General features: G+C 36.6%; 1 protein-coding gene across 1 annotated transcript; it reads left to right on the top strand.

The window, feature by feature from the left end:
• Positions 1 to 777: 777 nt before the first annotated feature.
• LOC138330804 (calmodulin-like) lies at positions 778 to 16300 on the top strand. The gene is made up of 4 exons (XM_069278321.1): positions 778 to 975; positions 14001 to 14144; positions 15237 to 15479; positions 15963 to 16300. Exons 1-4 carry the CDS (start codon positions 873 to 875, stop codon positions 15998 to 16000), a joined length of 528 nt encoding a protein of 175 aa, XP_069134422.1. The 5' UTR covers positions 778 to 872; the 3' UTR covers positions 16001 to 16300.
• The last annotated feature ends 277 nt before the right edge of the window (positions 16301 to 16577 follow it).

The following is a 16577-nucleotide window of genomic DNA, read 5'->3' as shown; positions in this document are numbered from 1 at the left end:
TATCCGCCAGAAATAATACAGTAAGACAGATTTTGAACCACATCTGTAAACAGATAACATGTTTAATAAGACCGCTTGTGGTCATAAATGTCTAATTACAAACATTTTGACTGCTTGCTTCAAAATACCTTTTTTCTTGGTGATCCTCCATGGCATTTTGAGTGATCGGGTGGTGTGTCGGTTAAGCCGCTTGCCATTCACCTAGCCGGCCGGGGTTCGATCCCCAGCACGGACGTGAAAAGATTAGGGGTCACCTGCCCGATCACGTGGGTTTTCTCTGGGCACTCCAGTTTCCTCCCACACTAAGACCCCTCGCGCGCTTACATCCGGGCCATCGAGAGTGATTTATATAAGTTGTAAGCGCAAAGCATGAGCAGAAACTACCACTTTTATAAACTATGGTGTGTCTAGACAAGGGATCAGAACCCTGAGCCTTCCCCTTAGAGGACGAGGGCTCAGTCTTGTCCTAGTTTGGAAATAATAGAGGACTACATTACATAAATTAGCATTGCCGTTAAATCATTAGACACGAAAAGACGATGGACATTCAACACAACATTGTATATGCTTTGCCTAAGCCATAAATCGCCCGTGCTTACGTCAGTAATCCTAAGTCGTTAATGGTCATTCGATATTTTAAACAACAAATATGCAAAACCTCAAAAGCCAAAAGAACACTTATCAATAAAGCTTTAAAAACTCCAGAGCAATCAATTATAAATCGGAACAGATACTTCTTACTGCGATATTCCTGAGGAAGTTCAAATATTTCGGAATTATTATCGTGGATGGACTGACCTAAGACAGGTTGGACAGTAACTGGATGTGACATTCTGATCATTTACTGGTCTGGTCAATTAAAGGTTAAGGAAATGGCTGACAATCTCAAAAGGCGAAGACACTCGAGAGTGAAAAAATGCGGGAAAGATAAAAATTTAAAGCGTCCGACCGAAACAATCCCAGATTTACAAAAAGGTAGGTATTTAAACACAAGTATATTTTTAATCAGATTAGACTTCATTTTTGGAGTTATGTGTGTCGTCATTTTCATACTCGCCAATCACGAAAAGCTTTTAATGTTATTAATCACCGAAAGTTATTCTGAGAATTGCAATACTTACAATGTATAGGTTTTTATTTTACACAGACAAATATGAGCTCAAAATTAATTTAAAATAATATAATTACGTCAACAGACAGTGCAGTGAAATGAGTACATACGGTCAGACCATGAAACCAAATTGTGATATACAATTTCATTTCACAATTTTACAGTATTATTAGTAATTGTAAAGTGACTTCTGAACATATTTTTCATCTAAACATATATAAAACATAATAAAAAGAAGAAATTTTACAATGCAAACATTCTTTTTGTAAGTAAACTAATGTCACAGTAATGTGTCTGTACCTTTGAATAATTTTCACATCTTAGTTCATCAACACCTATGACTTTCAATAGGTTACTAAAGAAATATTAAACTTATAACAATTTTCGCCCTGTTACGACACTATAACTTTGAATCGAGAAATCGGAGCCAGAACATAGCTGAACCAATGTTTACTATAACTATGATGCAATGTTAAATATAACTCGGTCTGCATGTTTTTCTCTTATATGATCTAGTTTTAGCTAGTTATACACCATGGCGAATTTGGTTTGAACTACATTTACAAATTATATCTCCATGAATGGGACCTCTTACACTAATGGACTAGTCAACCACAAAATTAAATATTGATATTATTCGTTTTCTGACAACAACAAGGTGGCTTGGTATTCATAGTGATTGACACTTTCTCGATTATTATTTTTTATTTGGTTAGCATACCATTGATGGCAAACCACATTAAATTGTATTTTCCGGTGTTAAACGGTGTATGTTCTATTCAAAGGTTTGTATAAAAATGTTGATTTTTTTTAAATAGCTTTTACTAATATCCTTGTCCAGCTACGCAGTAACAAATGTTGGATTCGTGTAATGATAAATAATGCTTTTGTGCAAGAGGGATCTATTTCCTGAATTGCATTCGAGCTTATACTTATTTTCTCATCCTTTTATCTGATTTATTTGACTTTGTCTGCTTGTATCTATTCTTTTAATTCTCATTTATAAACATGCAGTTTTACCGTAGAAATTCAACTAAAATATTAAAGACATGTGTCTAAACTATATTTTATGACACTCTTTTCATTTGTCTTTTTCACTTTAGAATTTCAAAACAAAATACAATTGAGTGTTTCACAAGGGTCCATTTTTGGGCTCCTATTTTTTGCATCTTAATGTAAGTGATTGACTGACACATTATTCAGCTATATTGAATATTAACGATAAATTGGGGTTTCTCTCCCCTGAATGATATTTGATTGTGAGTAGTTGTGTAATCGCGTTACACCTGTTTTTTTGTAGGAACTCATTTTAATTGTAAAATGTTATCCATTTACATACTAGATTATATCATATCACATTTAATTTTTAATAACTATCACTTGGATTTGAACTATTTACCCAGAGGTGGAGGGACATATTTTGTTATCGGGACATTCCTTAAATACTTAAATTGGTACACATACGTTCTAAAGTTTCATTACTATCACGCTAAAGATGATTCCTCAACTGTCAAGTTTGAGACACAGTAATGGTTGACGAGCTATTGGCTTATTGTACCCGTAATATGAATAAAACAATTATAAGAAAAATACAGTACTTACATGTATACCTTGTTTTCCTCAATTGAAGCGAAATAATAATACTTAATATTTTGGTCATTTAATTTTTAAAGGTATTTGTCCCAACCCTGGTAGAACATTTTAATCAGTTAATTTTCTTCAGAAACCTACTGAATGCCATAAAATAAAATGAAAATCATTTTAAGCCAAGAACGACCGTGTATAATTCTTTATAACATTAGTGATAATACAGACTTCACAAGATGTGCAAAATTTGTTTCTAATGTTCCATATATATTTTTATATGAGAATATGTGAAAGAATTAACTTAACAACTTGAAATGAGGTTGTAGACCACTCTTCGGTTTCTAAGTTTGACCTTTTCATTTTTCCTCCACATTTTTCCTCAAATGAAAATAAATATCTTTAGTTTAGACAGTACTGCCAAAACTAATTTTGACAACTTATTTGCCTTCGTACTGTAAATATTGTAACCTTCAGAATATTGGTAGATTTTGGTGCTGAATAGCATTATAAAAACTTCTTGATTTGTCCGTATGGAAATTACGGCACATATAACTTTAAGCTAGCGATCATTGTACATAGTGAGGAGAATTTAATGTGGATATGAATCCCTAACACCACCCAGTCGTTAAGGCACCAGAAGACTGTTAACGCCAATCCGACTATGAGAATATTTGGTGTAAATATGTTGCCCTTTAATCTTTGGGCGGGGCAGATTAGGATTCGTATACAGACGAATGAATGTGTTAAGGCTTAATTGGCTTAAAAGATCACTGCATGCCCAGAACAAATATGATCGATTAAATACGTTGACTTTATGTACATGATGGAGTTATTAAATAAATGAATGATGCATAATGAACTTTTATATTAAATTCGAAAGATTTTTTTATCATGTGCATTCGCCGATATGAAATAGAAATTTGGTCTTATATGTAAGACAAAACGAAATATTTATATCTTTAGATGCAAATATGAATGATTTATGGTAAACACAAAGTTAGCCAACGTTTTTTTCATATTGTTATAATTATCGAATGATAGATTCAGTATGTTGTAAGCTAGTTCAACGAAAAAAAAGTCTACAAATGGCGTTAACCCTGTTGCAACACTACTAAGAAAGATAACTCGCAATTTTACCGATTTCGTGTTGGCTAACCCACAGTTGTTGCTCCTGCTAAGCTACATCTTACACATGTTTTGTATAGAATTAGTTAATGCCTGCTTTTGGACCAAGTACTTTTGAAAATTAAAATAAGTTTTTCCAATAATGTCAGTTTATGCAAAGTAACAATAAAAAAACGTGTCGTTTTGGCTTACCTGCAAAGAGTAAACCAGTGCGAGTTAATTTACTATCATATAAGATATCGGGAGTGTGACGTCCTTTATTCCGTCGTCAAACGAATGATTCTAATCATCATCTAAGATTACAGAACAAAAATGGAACATGATAGTAAAAGGCGAGTAAATTTTGAACATTATATTCTATGTTCTCTCCATCAAATAACTATCCCCATGGGGTTGAGCGTTCGTCCATGTTCTGGTTGTCCCTTGGTATACTCACCATAGTTATTACAAACACAAGCCCTCCACCTCTGGGATGCGGGTTCGAATCCCATGTGGAGCAGATGCCAGGTACTGACCGCTGGTGGGTGGTTTTCTCCGGGTACTCCGGCTTTCCTCCACCAACAAACCTGGCACGTCCTTACATGACCCTGGCTGTTAATAGGATGTTAAAGATACTCCACCGCCTTATTACAAACTAGCTATTTGAGAACAGCGAAACTTGTCTCAGCAAACCTTCTGTATTATCAATGCTTCCTAACAAAGTGTTTTCTCCTGAAAGTCAAAATAACATTTAAATTCCAATGCAAAGGTAGAAATCAATACCAGTTATTATGACATTTCACAATTATCACCAAAATCGTAACCTAGTATATTTATCCGTTTTATTATGCAAGTTTTACTAAAACGTCAAAAAGGAGTACCTTTGCCCCTATTGCGTGATTGTAAAAGACGACTAAATTTAGGATCTTATCTGTTCCAACGTCTCCCTTGACTCCGCCTCACTTTCGGCCTTCTGGTGAGCGCTTGCCCCGGTGAGGTAGACTCTGGGTTCTGTCCCCTGGCCTATACACACCAAAGGTGGTAGTTTGGGCTCCTGTTGAGCACTCAACATACAGGGAGTAGAATGACTACTTCGCCCGTTGTCAGCATAATGTGACTGGTTGGGGTGTGTTGTTTGGTGTCTTCGACAGCATGCTTCAGTAATATAGCAAAACGGACAAAAGCTCCACATTACAGGACACAACACGAAAATACTGCAGTTTCTCAAAAAACGCACCGCATACTGCATACATGCTACACTTTGTTTGTTTGATTAATTAACGTCCTATTAGCAGCTATGGTCATGTAAGGACGGCCTCCCATGCATGCTGTGTGTTGCGTATATGTTGTGCGAGGTGCGTGTTCATGTAGTGTCTTCTTGTATAGAGGAACTGTTGCCCTTTTTATAGTGCTATATCAATGAAGCATGCCGCCGAGGACACCAAGCAATACACCCCACCCGGTCACATTATACTGACAACGGGCGAACCAGTCGTCCCACTCCCGGTATGCTGAGCGCTAAGCAGGAGCAGAAACTACCACCTTTATTGACTTTAGTGTGTCGGCCAGGGGAAAGAACCCAGAGCCTTCCTCACAGGGGCGAACGCTCAACTCAATACCAAAAGTGAGGCGGTGCCAAAAGAGGCATTAGGAAGGATAAAGTCAGTTAGAAAGAAGAGAAAAGATAAGATCCTAAATTTAGTCGCCTTTTACGATCATGCAATAGGGGCAGCAGGTACAATTCTAACGCCCTACCTGCAGAACAGACATGCTACACATCGCATACATGGTAGGCCGTCCTTACATGGCCCAGGTTGTTAATAGGACGTTAATTAATCAATATACAAAATCAAGGACATCTAACATCACACCCTGCCGGATCAAATTATACTTTGTTTGTTTGATTATTTTAACATCCTATTAACAGCTATGGTCATGTAAGGACGGCCTCCCACGTATGCAGTGTGTAGCGTGTATGAAGTGCGAAGTGCGTGTTTTGGGAGACTACGGTATGTTAGTATTGGGTTGTCTTGTATAGTTGAACTGTTGCACTTTTTATAGTGCTATAGCACTGAAGCATGCCGCCGAATACACCAAGCAACACACACCACCCGGTTACATTATACTGACATTGGGAGAACCAGTCGTCCCACTCCCAGTATGCTGAGCAAGAGGACAGAACCAAGAGCCTTCCTCACAGGGGCGAACGCTCCAAGAGAGGCATTAGGAAAGATGAAGTCAGTAAGGAAGAAGAGAAAAGATAAGATCCTAAATTTAGTCGCCTTTTACGATCATGCAATAGGGGCAGCAGGTACAATTAACACCCTATATACTGACAACGGACGAACTAATTGTCCTCCAGTCTTTATGATTAACATTAAAAGGAAGTAAAGCCTCGACAAGGGGACATAACTCGAATTTTTATACATGTTAAGCATTATGTCCACTTGTTGAGACCCCCTACTCCTATGATGGTTAGATGGTGTCTGATAACGGTATGTATATTCATCAGGGTCTAGTTTGGTCAACATTCATTAATTGTAAGAAGAAGAAAAAACAATACAAAAGTAAGATAACTTACATTTTCCCTATAATATATAATGATTTTTATGGAGGAATTTAAGTTAAATTATTCGTTAAAGGAATAGTTGATAAAAGTGGGCCTGGATATTGAAGACTCTTGATGATGGCATTTTAAAATCTTTATCTATTTTAGATTCATTATATAAAAATAGAAAGCCAGATGTCAATCAAAACCACGTAAATTAGCATTTTGTATTGTGTATACCGGGATCACCACATGTGAAAATTATATGATGGAGGAAAGTGCATAATGATTTTTTTTCCAAGTTAGAATTCATGTGCGAGCTTTTTCCAAAGTTATTTTAAACTGCACAATTAAAGAATTTTATATCATTTGTTCAAATGACAAAAATATCCAACAATTAGTCCAGTAATGCTCTACTATAAAGTGATCACATTGAAGTCATGATTGACATAAAATGACAAGTCCCTAGTCATTCAAAAAATATCCACAATGACTCTTCTATTTCTAATCAATGTCCTTTTCTATAGTAAAAAGATATTTCTAAATTTAAAAAAATGCAATGGTACGATGTTTGCTCCGATATGGAATGGAAACACGTGAGCGTGTGACCTCGTGGCGTGGCTACATACTGCCATTTAATACACATGTCTGTTTCAGGGGCACTTAAGAAGAATTATATCTACTTATTCGTATATTTAAATACTGTACTTTACACAGTCTTAATGACGTAACAATGCGGGTTTTAATTTTTTTCATAGTTCTTAAGGAATACATTTTGTTTTCAATATGAAAATAAATAAAATAACTATGTGTGTTATGAAGGTGAAAATTATGTGATGTCAAAAACACCAGAACATGCTCTTATTGAAATAAACCCTACTGTCTGCTTGATTGAGAGTTGACAACCCAGAGAGGTTTAATAACATTTACGTGTTCTATTTTTATGTATTTTTAAATATAAAAACTGAGGGAAGATAAATTCATTAAAAACAATGGTATTTTGTTTGTAGAGTTCGCCTTTGCTGTAAAAACATAACGAGACTAAGCAAATTCAGACCAAACTTAATAAATAATTTCGATTTGAACTCTTGCCACCAGTTTCATTATTGTTGATCCAGTTGTATATCATGTTCAATGAAGCGTGATAATCCTAGATTTAATCGCTAACCCACATTGGAAACAAACTTTTATAATACCGATACAGAATGTAAACATGTTGGTAGGTCACTGGTATTAAAGCATTAAAAGGCTAATAATAGCTATTATTTATTTTCTATTTAAAAAAAATATTGTTCTCGCGTCAATATCGACCGAAATATTCTTCATTTGTTTCTGTTCACATCTTTTATGTTTGTTTCTTCTTTTGTTGTTGTTGTTTTTGTTTCTACAGTTTGTTCATTATTTCATCATTTAAATTTCCATAGCTTGTTTGTTTGTTTGATTAAATTAACGTCCTATTAACAGCCAGGTACATACAGATAACAACCCTCTAACCTATGTGACGACCACTTCAAATTGGACGCAGCAAGCCATAGGTGGTTAGCCTCACTCTCGAACTATAACTTTAAATTAGTCTATAGAGCGGGCCGCAGGGGGTTCGACCTGATAAGAGTATTCTGAAACACGAACCTGAGGAAATACGACAGTATATGCGGGAGTGGCGGCTGTTTGAACTACGTAATGGCGTGTTGTACAGAAACACCACCATTGATAATGACCACATTCAGCAGCTAGTCAGAGGCATATAGAGGGAAAGTCCTCAGGAAAGTGCATGAAGATGTCGGTCATCAGGGACGTGACCGGACAAACTAGTTGGCAAAGCGTCGGTTTTTCTGGCCTGGCTTTGATACCGAGGTAAATAGATGAGTCGAAAGCTGTGGTAGATGTATTCGTAGAAAAACCCCGACTGTCCCAAAAGCAGAGTTGGTTAACATCCAAAGTTCTCGACCAAAGGAACTACTCTGCATTGACTATTTGACCTTGGAAAGGTCAAAGGGGAACAACGAAAATGTGCTTGTTATCACTGACCATTTCACCCGCTATGCCCAGGCAATTCCAAACAGGAACCATTTAGCGACTACCACCGCCAGGGTGTTGTACGAACATATCATTTTCCACTGCTACTTTCCTGCCCGAATCCACAGTGACCAGGGTAGGGATTTTGAAAGCAAAGTTATCAAGGAACTTTGCAAGATAGCTGAAGTGGATCAAACGAGAACTACCTCTTACCATCCTATGAGCAATGGCATGGTCGAACGGTTCAACCAAACTTTGCTAAAAATGTAAGGTATAATGGAGGAAGAACAGAAATCCAATTGAAAATCTTACGTGGCTCCTCTTGTTCACGAATATAATGCAACAAAGTAATATCCACTGGATATTCCTCTCATTACCTAATGTTTGGTTGGCACTCAAGACTTAGTGTAGATGCATATTTAGGCATCGATACAGATTCTGAGCCCGTTGGGAGTCGCAGAATTATACCCTAAAAACTTGAGCGTCGGTTAGACTTTGCCTACAAAGCTTCCTCAGCTGAAAGCGATAGGAAGGGTAAGAGGTACAAAGATAGGTATGACAGGGGAGTTAGAGAAGCTACTCCAGAAGTAGGTGACCGGGTTCTGATGTGGAACGTTGGTATATGTGAAAAACAGAAATTAGCTGATAAATGGGCTAAGGATCCCTACATTATCCTTAGTAAACCAAACGCTGGTATGCCCGTGTACAAGATCCGAAAAGAGTCGGGACAGGGACCTATTAAAACTGTGCATATGAACATGCTCCTCCCTTTCATGTGGCTACCTAGAACACAGGGTTCTAATGAACCAAGGGAGACAACTCAGAATCAGAATCCCGGGATACAGTTTGATGAGAGTTCCTCCTCCACTACTGACTCGGATAGCTCAGATGATTATGGACGTCAAACGCTAAGGTACGTCATTCCTGCTAGGAGACCGAGGCGCACCGTCGCTGGCGCGCAACGACCAGTGCAACCAAATGCTGTTGGTACAGGGAATTCTCCGAAACAGGGTACCAGGGGTGTGTGACGAAATTCTAACGCTGCAGGCAGTGTTGGTCAGACACAAGACTCAGTTCAAGCTACAAGGTCCAGACGAGCCTGTAAACCTCCTAAGATGTATGGAGAATGGCTCATGGAAACCTTGGTGCCATCAAATTCTGGGTCTGAAGTCTACGTTTAGACATTTAGAGCATTTAGTCACATTGACTTGTCATAGTGAGCAAAGACCACTCCTAATTGTGAAAATTATATTTAATCTGTACAGCTACTAATGTGTATTACCTTATGGTTTACCATTTATTAAGTAGAATTGTAGTATAATTGCAATTTACATTCAATTATAATAAATGTTAGATTATATTCACGTCAGGAATGCTTTGTTTCACTTGGCAGAGGAGAGATTCTATAAATTTTGTTAATATTGATTATTAATATTGATAATTTTTTCTGTTCAGTGAACAGTGATCCACTGCACAGTGATCCTTTAATCCTTGTAGGTAGGGATCAATCACTTGCATGCGGGATACTGTGCTGCTCATTGATTTTCTTATGAATACTTCAACTATTATGTTGAACCTTATGGTAATTTAAATGCCAGGAGTCATTTTCCTTTGCAGGGGAGAATGTCTCGGTGTTTAAATTCACCATATACATGATATGTATTATACATGTATATAGTGTTTTAATTACATGCGCTGTGTATTGTCTGAATTTATTGTCTGAATTTACATGTCCCTGTGACTGTCTGAATTTACATTTCTCTGTGTAATGTAATGCCCTGTACATGTAAATCTGTATGTTTGTTTGTTTGTTTTATTAATTTACGTCCTATTAACAGCTATGGTCATGTAAAGACGGCCTCCCATGTATGCGGTGTGTTGCATGTATGTTGCGCGAGGTGAGTGTTTTGAAAGACTGCGGTATATTCATGTTGTGTCTTCTTGTATAGTGGAACTGTTGCCCTTTTTTAGAGTGCTATATCACTGAAGCATGCCACCGAAGACACCAAGCAACACACCCCACCCGGTCACATTATACTGACAACGGGCGAACCAGTCGTCCAACTTCCGGTATGCTGAGCGCTAAGCAGGAGCAGAAACTACCACTTTTACAGAACCCAGAGCCTTCCTCGCATGGGCAAACGCTCAACTCAAGGCCGAAAGTGAGGCGGTGCCAAGGGAGGCATTAGGAAAGATAAAGTCAGTTAGGAAAAATCTGTATGTAAGTTGCTATGATGACGTATGAATGGATTGGTTGAGTGTGTCACATTGACCCTGCATGACCCTGTCCTTGCACATGCACGCCAACCCTGTTGGAAGGTGTCCACGCATTACAGAGATACTTATACAGGGACATACACATATCTATCGTTAGGCCTGTGTGCTTTACGGCTACAGTGCTAAGAGGTCAGTTTATTTGATTAAGAACTATTAAAATAAAGTATTTAACTTATTATTCATGTGCAATATAATTAATATACATTAGTTTTCTACTATAACTTTTAGATAACTTTTCCGTAATGTTTACAATATGTACATGTATTACAAAGGACCGCACGTGGTCAATATAGTTAGGGCGATGCATAGAGTCAAGTGACTGTAAATTAAATGTAATGTGTAAATATATGTATAACTCTGAAAGTAAAATAGAACTTACTATATAAATATAAGTTATTTGATAAATAAATACCTATATATATAGGTAATCATTTATTATATAACTTATAATTTATGTAGTGTTTATTCCATTTTTTGGACAATGTTATCTGCTATTAGAATTTCCGAGTTGGTTTACATTATAATCAAAATGGAACTCGCACGTGGAGAGAAGGTAGGGATTCATTCATTACTTTTTTAGTCAACTGTAAAGATCTATACATGATTTTTTGGAAACTTTATTTGAGAAACATTGAACGTACTATCCATTTTATTCTTATGGCACGTCCTCAGGTAACACGTTAGTTGTTACGCCTAGAACAGCGAGCGTTCGACTGATTGCACGTATGTGTGGTTTACGCGCTTTATATAGGGGTAGACAGGCGTGTCGTATCCAAGCAGAGTTAAAACAAAATGGCGACTGCCCGTCCTGAGAAACGCAAGGGGTTGTCTCAGAAAGGAATTTTGAAAAAAAAACTCATTTTTTCATCTCAAATGTATACTTTTTTAACTTGTATTATCAGCTTTAATATGATGAATTTCTAGAATCAAGAAATTGATTTAAAAAGTTATGTAAGACCTTGCATGTTTAATTTGATTAAAGATGAAAACTGAAAACAAAATTCTGTAACAGGGACAAGATACTTAATTATTACTTAAAGATGCTCCACCGCTGGCAAATGGTAATTTTTCACAATCAAAAATAGGAGCAGGCGATTTAGTATTTTTCTTCACTTACAAAAGTTACTTACTTTACACCATTACCACCATTAAAAAGTTTGAGCTTCTAATTTTACTTCAAATTAGATGTATGAAAAATAATTAATTGCATCCCGACAATATTCTGTGACATATATCCTATATGGAATGAAGTATTGGCCCTGCAGGTAGGTCGTTAGAATTGCCCCTGCTGCCCCTTTTGCATGATCGTTAAAGGCGACTAAATTTAGGATCTTATCTTTTCTATTCTTCCTAATTGACTTTATCCTTCCTAATGCCTACCTTGGCACCGCCTCACTTTTGGCCTTGAGTTGAGCGTTCGCCCCTGTGAGGAAGGCTCTGGGTTCTGCCCCCTGGCCGAGACACACCAAAGTCTGTAAAAGTGGTAGTTTCTGCTTTTGCTTAGCGCTCAGCAAAAAGGGACTGGGACGACTGGTTCGCCCGTTGTCAGTATAATGTGACCGGGTGGGGTGTGTTGCTTGGTGCCTTCGGCGGCATGCTTCAGTGATATGGCACTATAAAAAGGGCAAAGTTCCACTATACAAGAAGACACAACATGAATATACCGCAGTCTCCCAAAACACGCACCTCGCACAACATACACGCAACACACCGCATACAGGGGAGGCCGTCCTTACATGACCATAGCTGTTAATAGGACGTTAATTAATCAAACAAACAAACTTACTTGACACCATTACCACAATTGAAAAATTTGAACTTCTAATTTTACTTCAAGTTAAATATAGGAAAAATAATTAATTGCATCCCGAAAAAATTCCGTGATATATCTTATTTGGAATGAAGTGATGATTGCGCATGCACCAAAGGCAAAATAAATTATTTTATATTATTTTTTGTGTTAATTAGGCATATTTATACACGATTAAACACCAATTATTGTTCAAATAATTAACATCATTTATGCTATGTCGGAGGTGGAGTACTTTAAAGTAATAAGGAACTTGAACTTGAATTACCGAACAGCTGGCTTACTTACTACAGTAATACCTACTTGAGAATGTTCTTCGTTGATTTAAGTACACGAATAATACCCGTTACTCTAGATATTTCTGAAGTGAACCTTTCTAAAATCAAATCATTTAAAATTATCGATTGATTAGCTTTATTAACGCGTTCAAAGTTTGTTAATTTCGTAAGTTCAACAACCACGACAGTTCAAAAACAACAAATTAATAATTTCAAAGCATATCGCACGACGTTAAATTCTGAAGATTACAATAGATGTGCGACTGTTTACCATTAAGTTGATAAAGCTTTCCATTTGTCTAACACCATCAAGAGGGCAATTAAGCGGCGTCTGACGTAATTTTATAATCCCTAATGAATAGGATAACAATGGGTTTACATTCAATTGATGATTAAGACTATTTTAAGTCAACTCTTAACTCTGTGCTTATCCAGGACTAAATAGCACTTAGCATGCGTAATCCCTTCCAAAGACTCGTTCGAGACAAATTTAGTGTTATGTTTTTTATAATCCCTTGTTAATAGCAATCCCAAAGTAAAGAAAATATTTAGCGTTAATAATATGATTTATACGAGCATTTCACACTTGATTTTCCACATGCACGATATACTGAATAACATTTAATATTCTTAATGTTTAGTTTCGCGGTTTATCTCAGGTTTTTAATGTGAACCACTTAATTTTCTCGTATAAATTATTTCTTTACTTATTTCGCGAACATTTAATTTTTATATATTTTTTTAACAAATTAAAAGTTTCTTTTTTACTTTAATACAATCATTCGTGAAATATTTGAATTATCTTTAGAGTTTTCTTGAAGAAGATGCACAATAACATTGCTGCGTAATAAAAAGAAGTTTTGCTGGTTTGTTTGATTATTTAACGTCCCTTTAACAGCCAGGGTCATGTAAGGACGGCCTGCCATGTATGTGGTGTGTAGGGTGTGTGACGTGCAATATGCGTGCTTTTGTAGGCTGCGGTATGTTCATGTTGTGTCTTCTGGTATAGTGGAACTCTTGCCGTTTTATAGTACTCTATCACTGAAGCATGCAGCCGAAGACACTAAGCAACACATCCTACCCTGTTGTCTTCTACAAACAAAAATAAAAAATATTGAACTATGGGGAAATTATAGGACACAATCGGACCACCACCTTACATGTTCTTTGATATAACAGAATCTGAAGATGAATTAACAACCAACCATTTCATTGACATGGAAAACTATTTATTCAGATGAATTACCAAGTCATTATTTATTTCCACAGAAATAGAAGACACGTTTGCCCTTATAGATACAGATGGGGACGGGAGGATATCAAAGACAGAAATGGTGAAAGCAGCATCATTGATGGGGATAAATCCTACGGATGAAGACGCCGATACCATGCTTAGAATGGCGGACGGTGATGGTAAGATGATTTAGATCTGTAACTATTCACTAAGAGGGATGTTTCTTACAATTGAATATTGCACCACTGAATTACCAATGTTGTTCTTAACCTTCTTTCAAAGTTTCGAAAACATTGAACATGTTTTGTTTTAGATTATACAAGCAGCATTAGCTTTTAAAAATTAAAAACACGTCTATCAAGGTACTATTTTACTCTATTTATTGGTTATAATTATAATACCGGTTTAATAAAAATCAGTGTGTTCAGCAGGGTGATGTTTTAATACCATGTCTAATATGTACTTCTTCACCAAACTAACTGGACCTAACTTAATTCAGATGTGATGTGAATACATCAAAAATTATATCATCCTATTTGGTTGATACATTATTTTTTTTCCAGAATTCTGAAATACTTAGGCATCAATAGTTTTGTCTCGGTTGAGATGAATCTATTCTGATATATGCTTCCGAGTGTCTGTGAGTCTAATTTGTTTGTTTGATTATTTTAACGTCCTATTAACAGTCAGGGTCATGAAAGGTCGGCCTCCAATGTATGCAGTGAGTAGCGTGTGTGAAGTGCGTGTGGAGATTGCCGTATGTTTGTGTTGTGTCTTCTTGTATAGCGGAACTGTTGCCATTTTTATAACGCTATATCTGCATGCCGCCGAAGACACCAAGCAACACACCCCATACGGATACATGATACTGACAACTGGCGAACCAGTCGTCCCGCTCCCTGTATGCTGAGCGCCAAGAAAGAACAGAAACTACCACTTTTATAGACTTTGGTGTGTCTCGGCCAGAGAACAAAACCCAGAGTCTTCCTCACAAACGCTCAACTCAAGGCCAAAAGTGTGACGATGCCAAGTGAGGCAATATGAAAGATAAAGTCAGTTAGGAAGAGAAACGTAAGATCCTAAATTTAGTCGCCTTTTACCATCATACAATAGGGGCACGGCCGTCACGCATAATATCATTACGAGTTACGTAATTTCAACGGGCGAACCAGACTTTCCAACATCATAAGCAAACTCACGACATTACTTTGATAGTTATCTATAACATTTTTTATTCCTAGTATCTCGTATTACGGACTAATATTTTCTAGGTGATGGTTTCATCAACTGCAAAGAGTACTGCGCCATGATGTCACAAACATATTCCTCCAAGGATCAAGAAAAACAGGCCCTGCGGAAAGCGTTTGAGACACTTGACAGGGATGGGGATGGTTACTTAACGACAGACGAGCTACGTGCTGCCCTACAATTCAACTCGGATATAACGGACGATGAAATTGAAATCTTTTTTATGGAAGCGGATACAGACGGAGATGGCAAAATAGATTATACTGGTAAATTATATTATTATTTGTAATGAATATGGTGTGTGGACCCCTTTATAGTATATTGGAAAATGTATTAAAAATGAAAATAATAGTGAAAGCCTTAGGTCGCCACCCTGAGGCACTCAATATTTTGGGCACAAAAGTGATATCAACTATATGATTATAAAAATGGAAACACCGAGTTGACGTCTACAAGCCAATTCGAAATATGACGTTATTTTGTAGTATGTATAATTCCACTATACAAGAAAACATATCAAGAATATACCGCAGTCTCCCAAAACACGCACCCGCAATTCATACACGCAACACACGGCATACATGGGAGGACATCCTTATATGACCCTGGTTGTTAATAGGATATAGAAGTCTTCGACATAAATTAAAACAAATGATAAATATTCACAGCAGAATGTTAACTTCATAATTAGCGTGGTCTTTGAGGTATTGGATGTTGAGATAACAACGATTTACTTATCTTTTTTTCAGAATTCATCGAATCGACGTTATGTGTGTCCCTGGTGTGATGAAGAAACTGTTTTAGAAATATCGCAATATTTTGTATAAACTTCTGTGTTATCAGTAAGTGCTACAATACTGCTTGTTGCCAGCATTGTAACAAATACTCCATGACGAGGACAATTTGTTTTTCACTACGAAATGCCGGCCGCGATGTGCAACAGCTTAACAGATAGTGCTGTTTGTGCTAAAACTTGTACTGTTTCAAACATGACCCGGGAACCATTGGAAAATCATTAATTATTTTATATTTTTTGATGATTTAAGTGATGTTACAATTCAAATGTTAAATTAAATCAGTAATATCAGTCACTTTTGCTGTTTTAATTCCTGCATAAAGTTTGTATAATTTAATATCGATCCTTTTCGAATTTCTTCTCACAAGAAGTATAATGAAAGATAATAATTGCTAAAATGGATTTCTTAAGAGCGAACATGAAAGATAAAAATGATTTATGCTATCATAATAAAATATTCTATGTTGTTTTTGTATACAATTTTTTCCGTCTTCGTTATTTTCAACCTTTAACGAATGCATACATTAAGATCTTTTAATACATTTTTCGCAGTGAAATATAAGGTTTA

This window comes from Argopecten irradians, chromosome 9 (assembly GCF_041381155.1).
Source record: "Argopecten irradians isolate NY chromosome 9, Ai_NY, whole genome shotgun sequence".
NCBI lineage: Eukaryota > Metazoa > Mollusca > Bivalvia > Pectinida > Pectinidae > Argopecten > Argopecten irradians.
The sequence above is the reverse complement of the archived record's forward strand: the minus strand, read 5'-3'. Positions and strand labels throughout refer to the sequence as shown.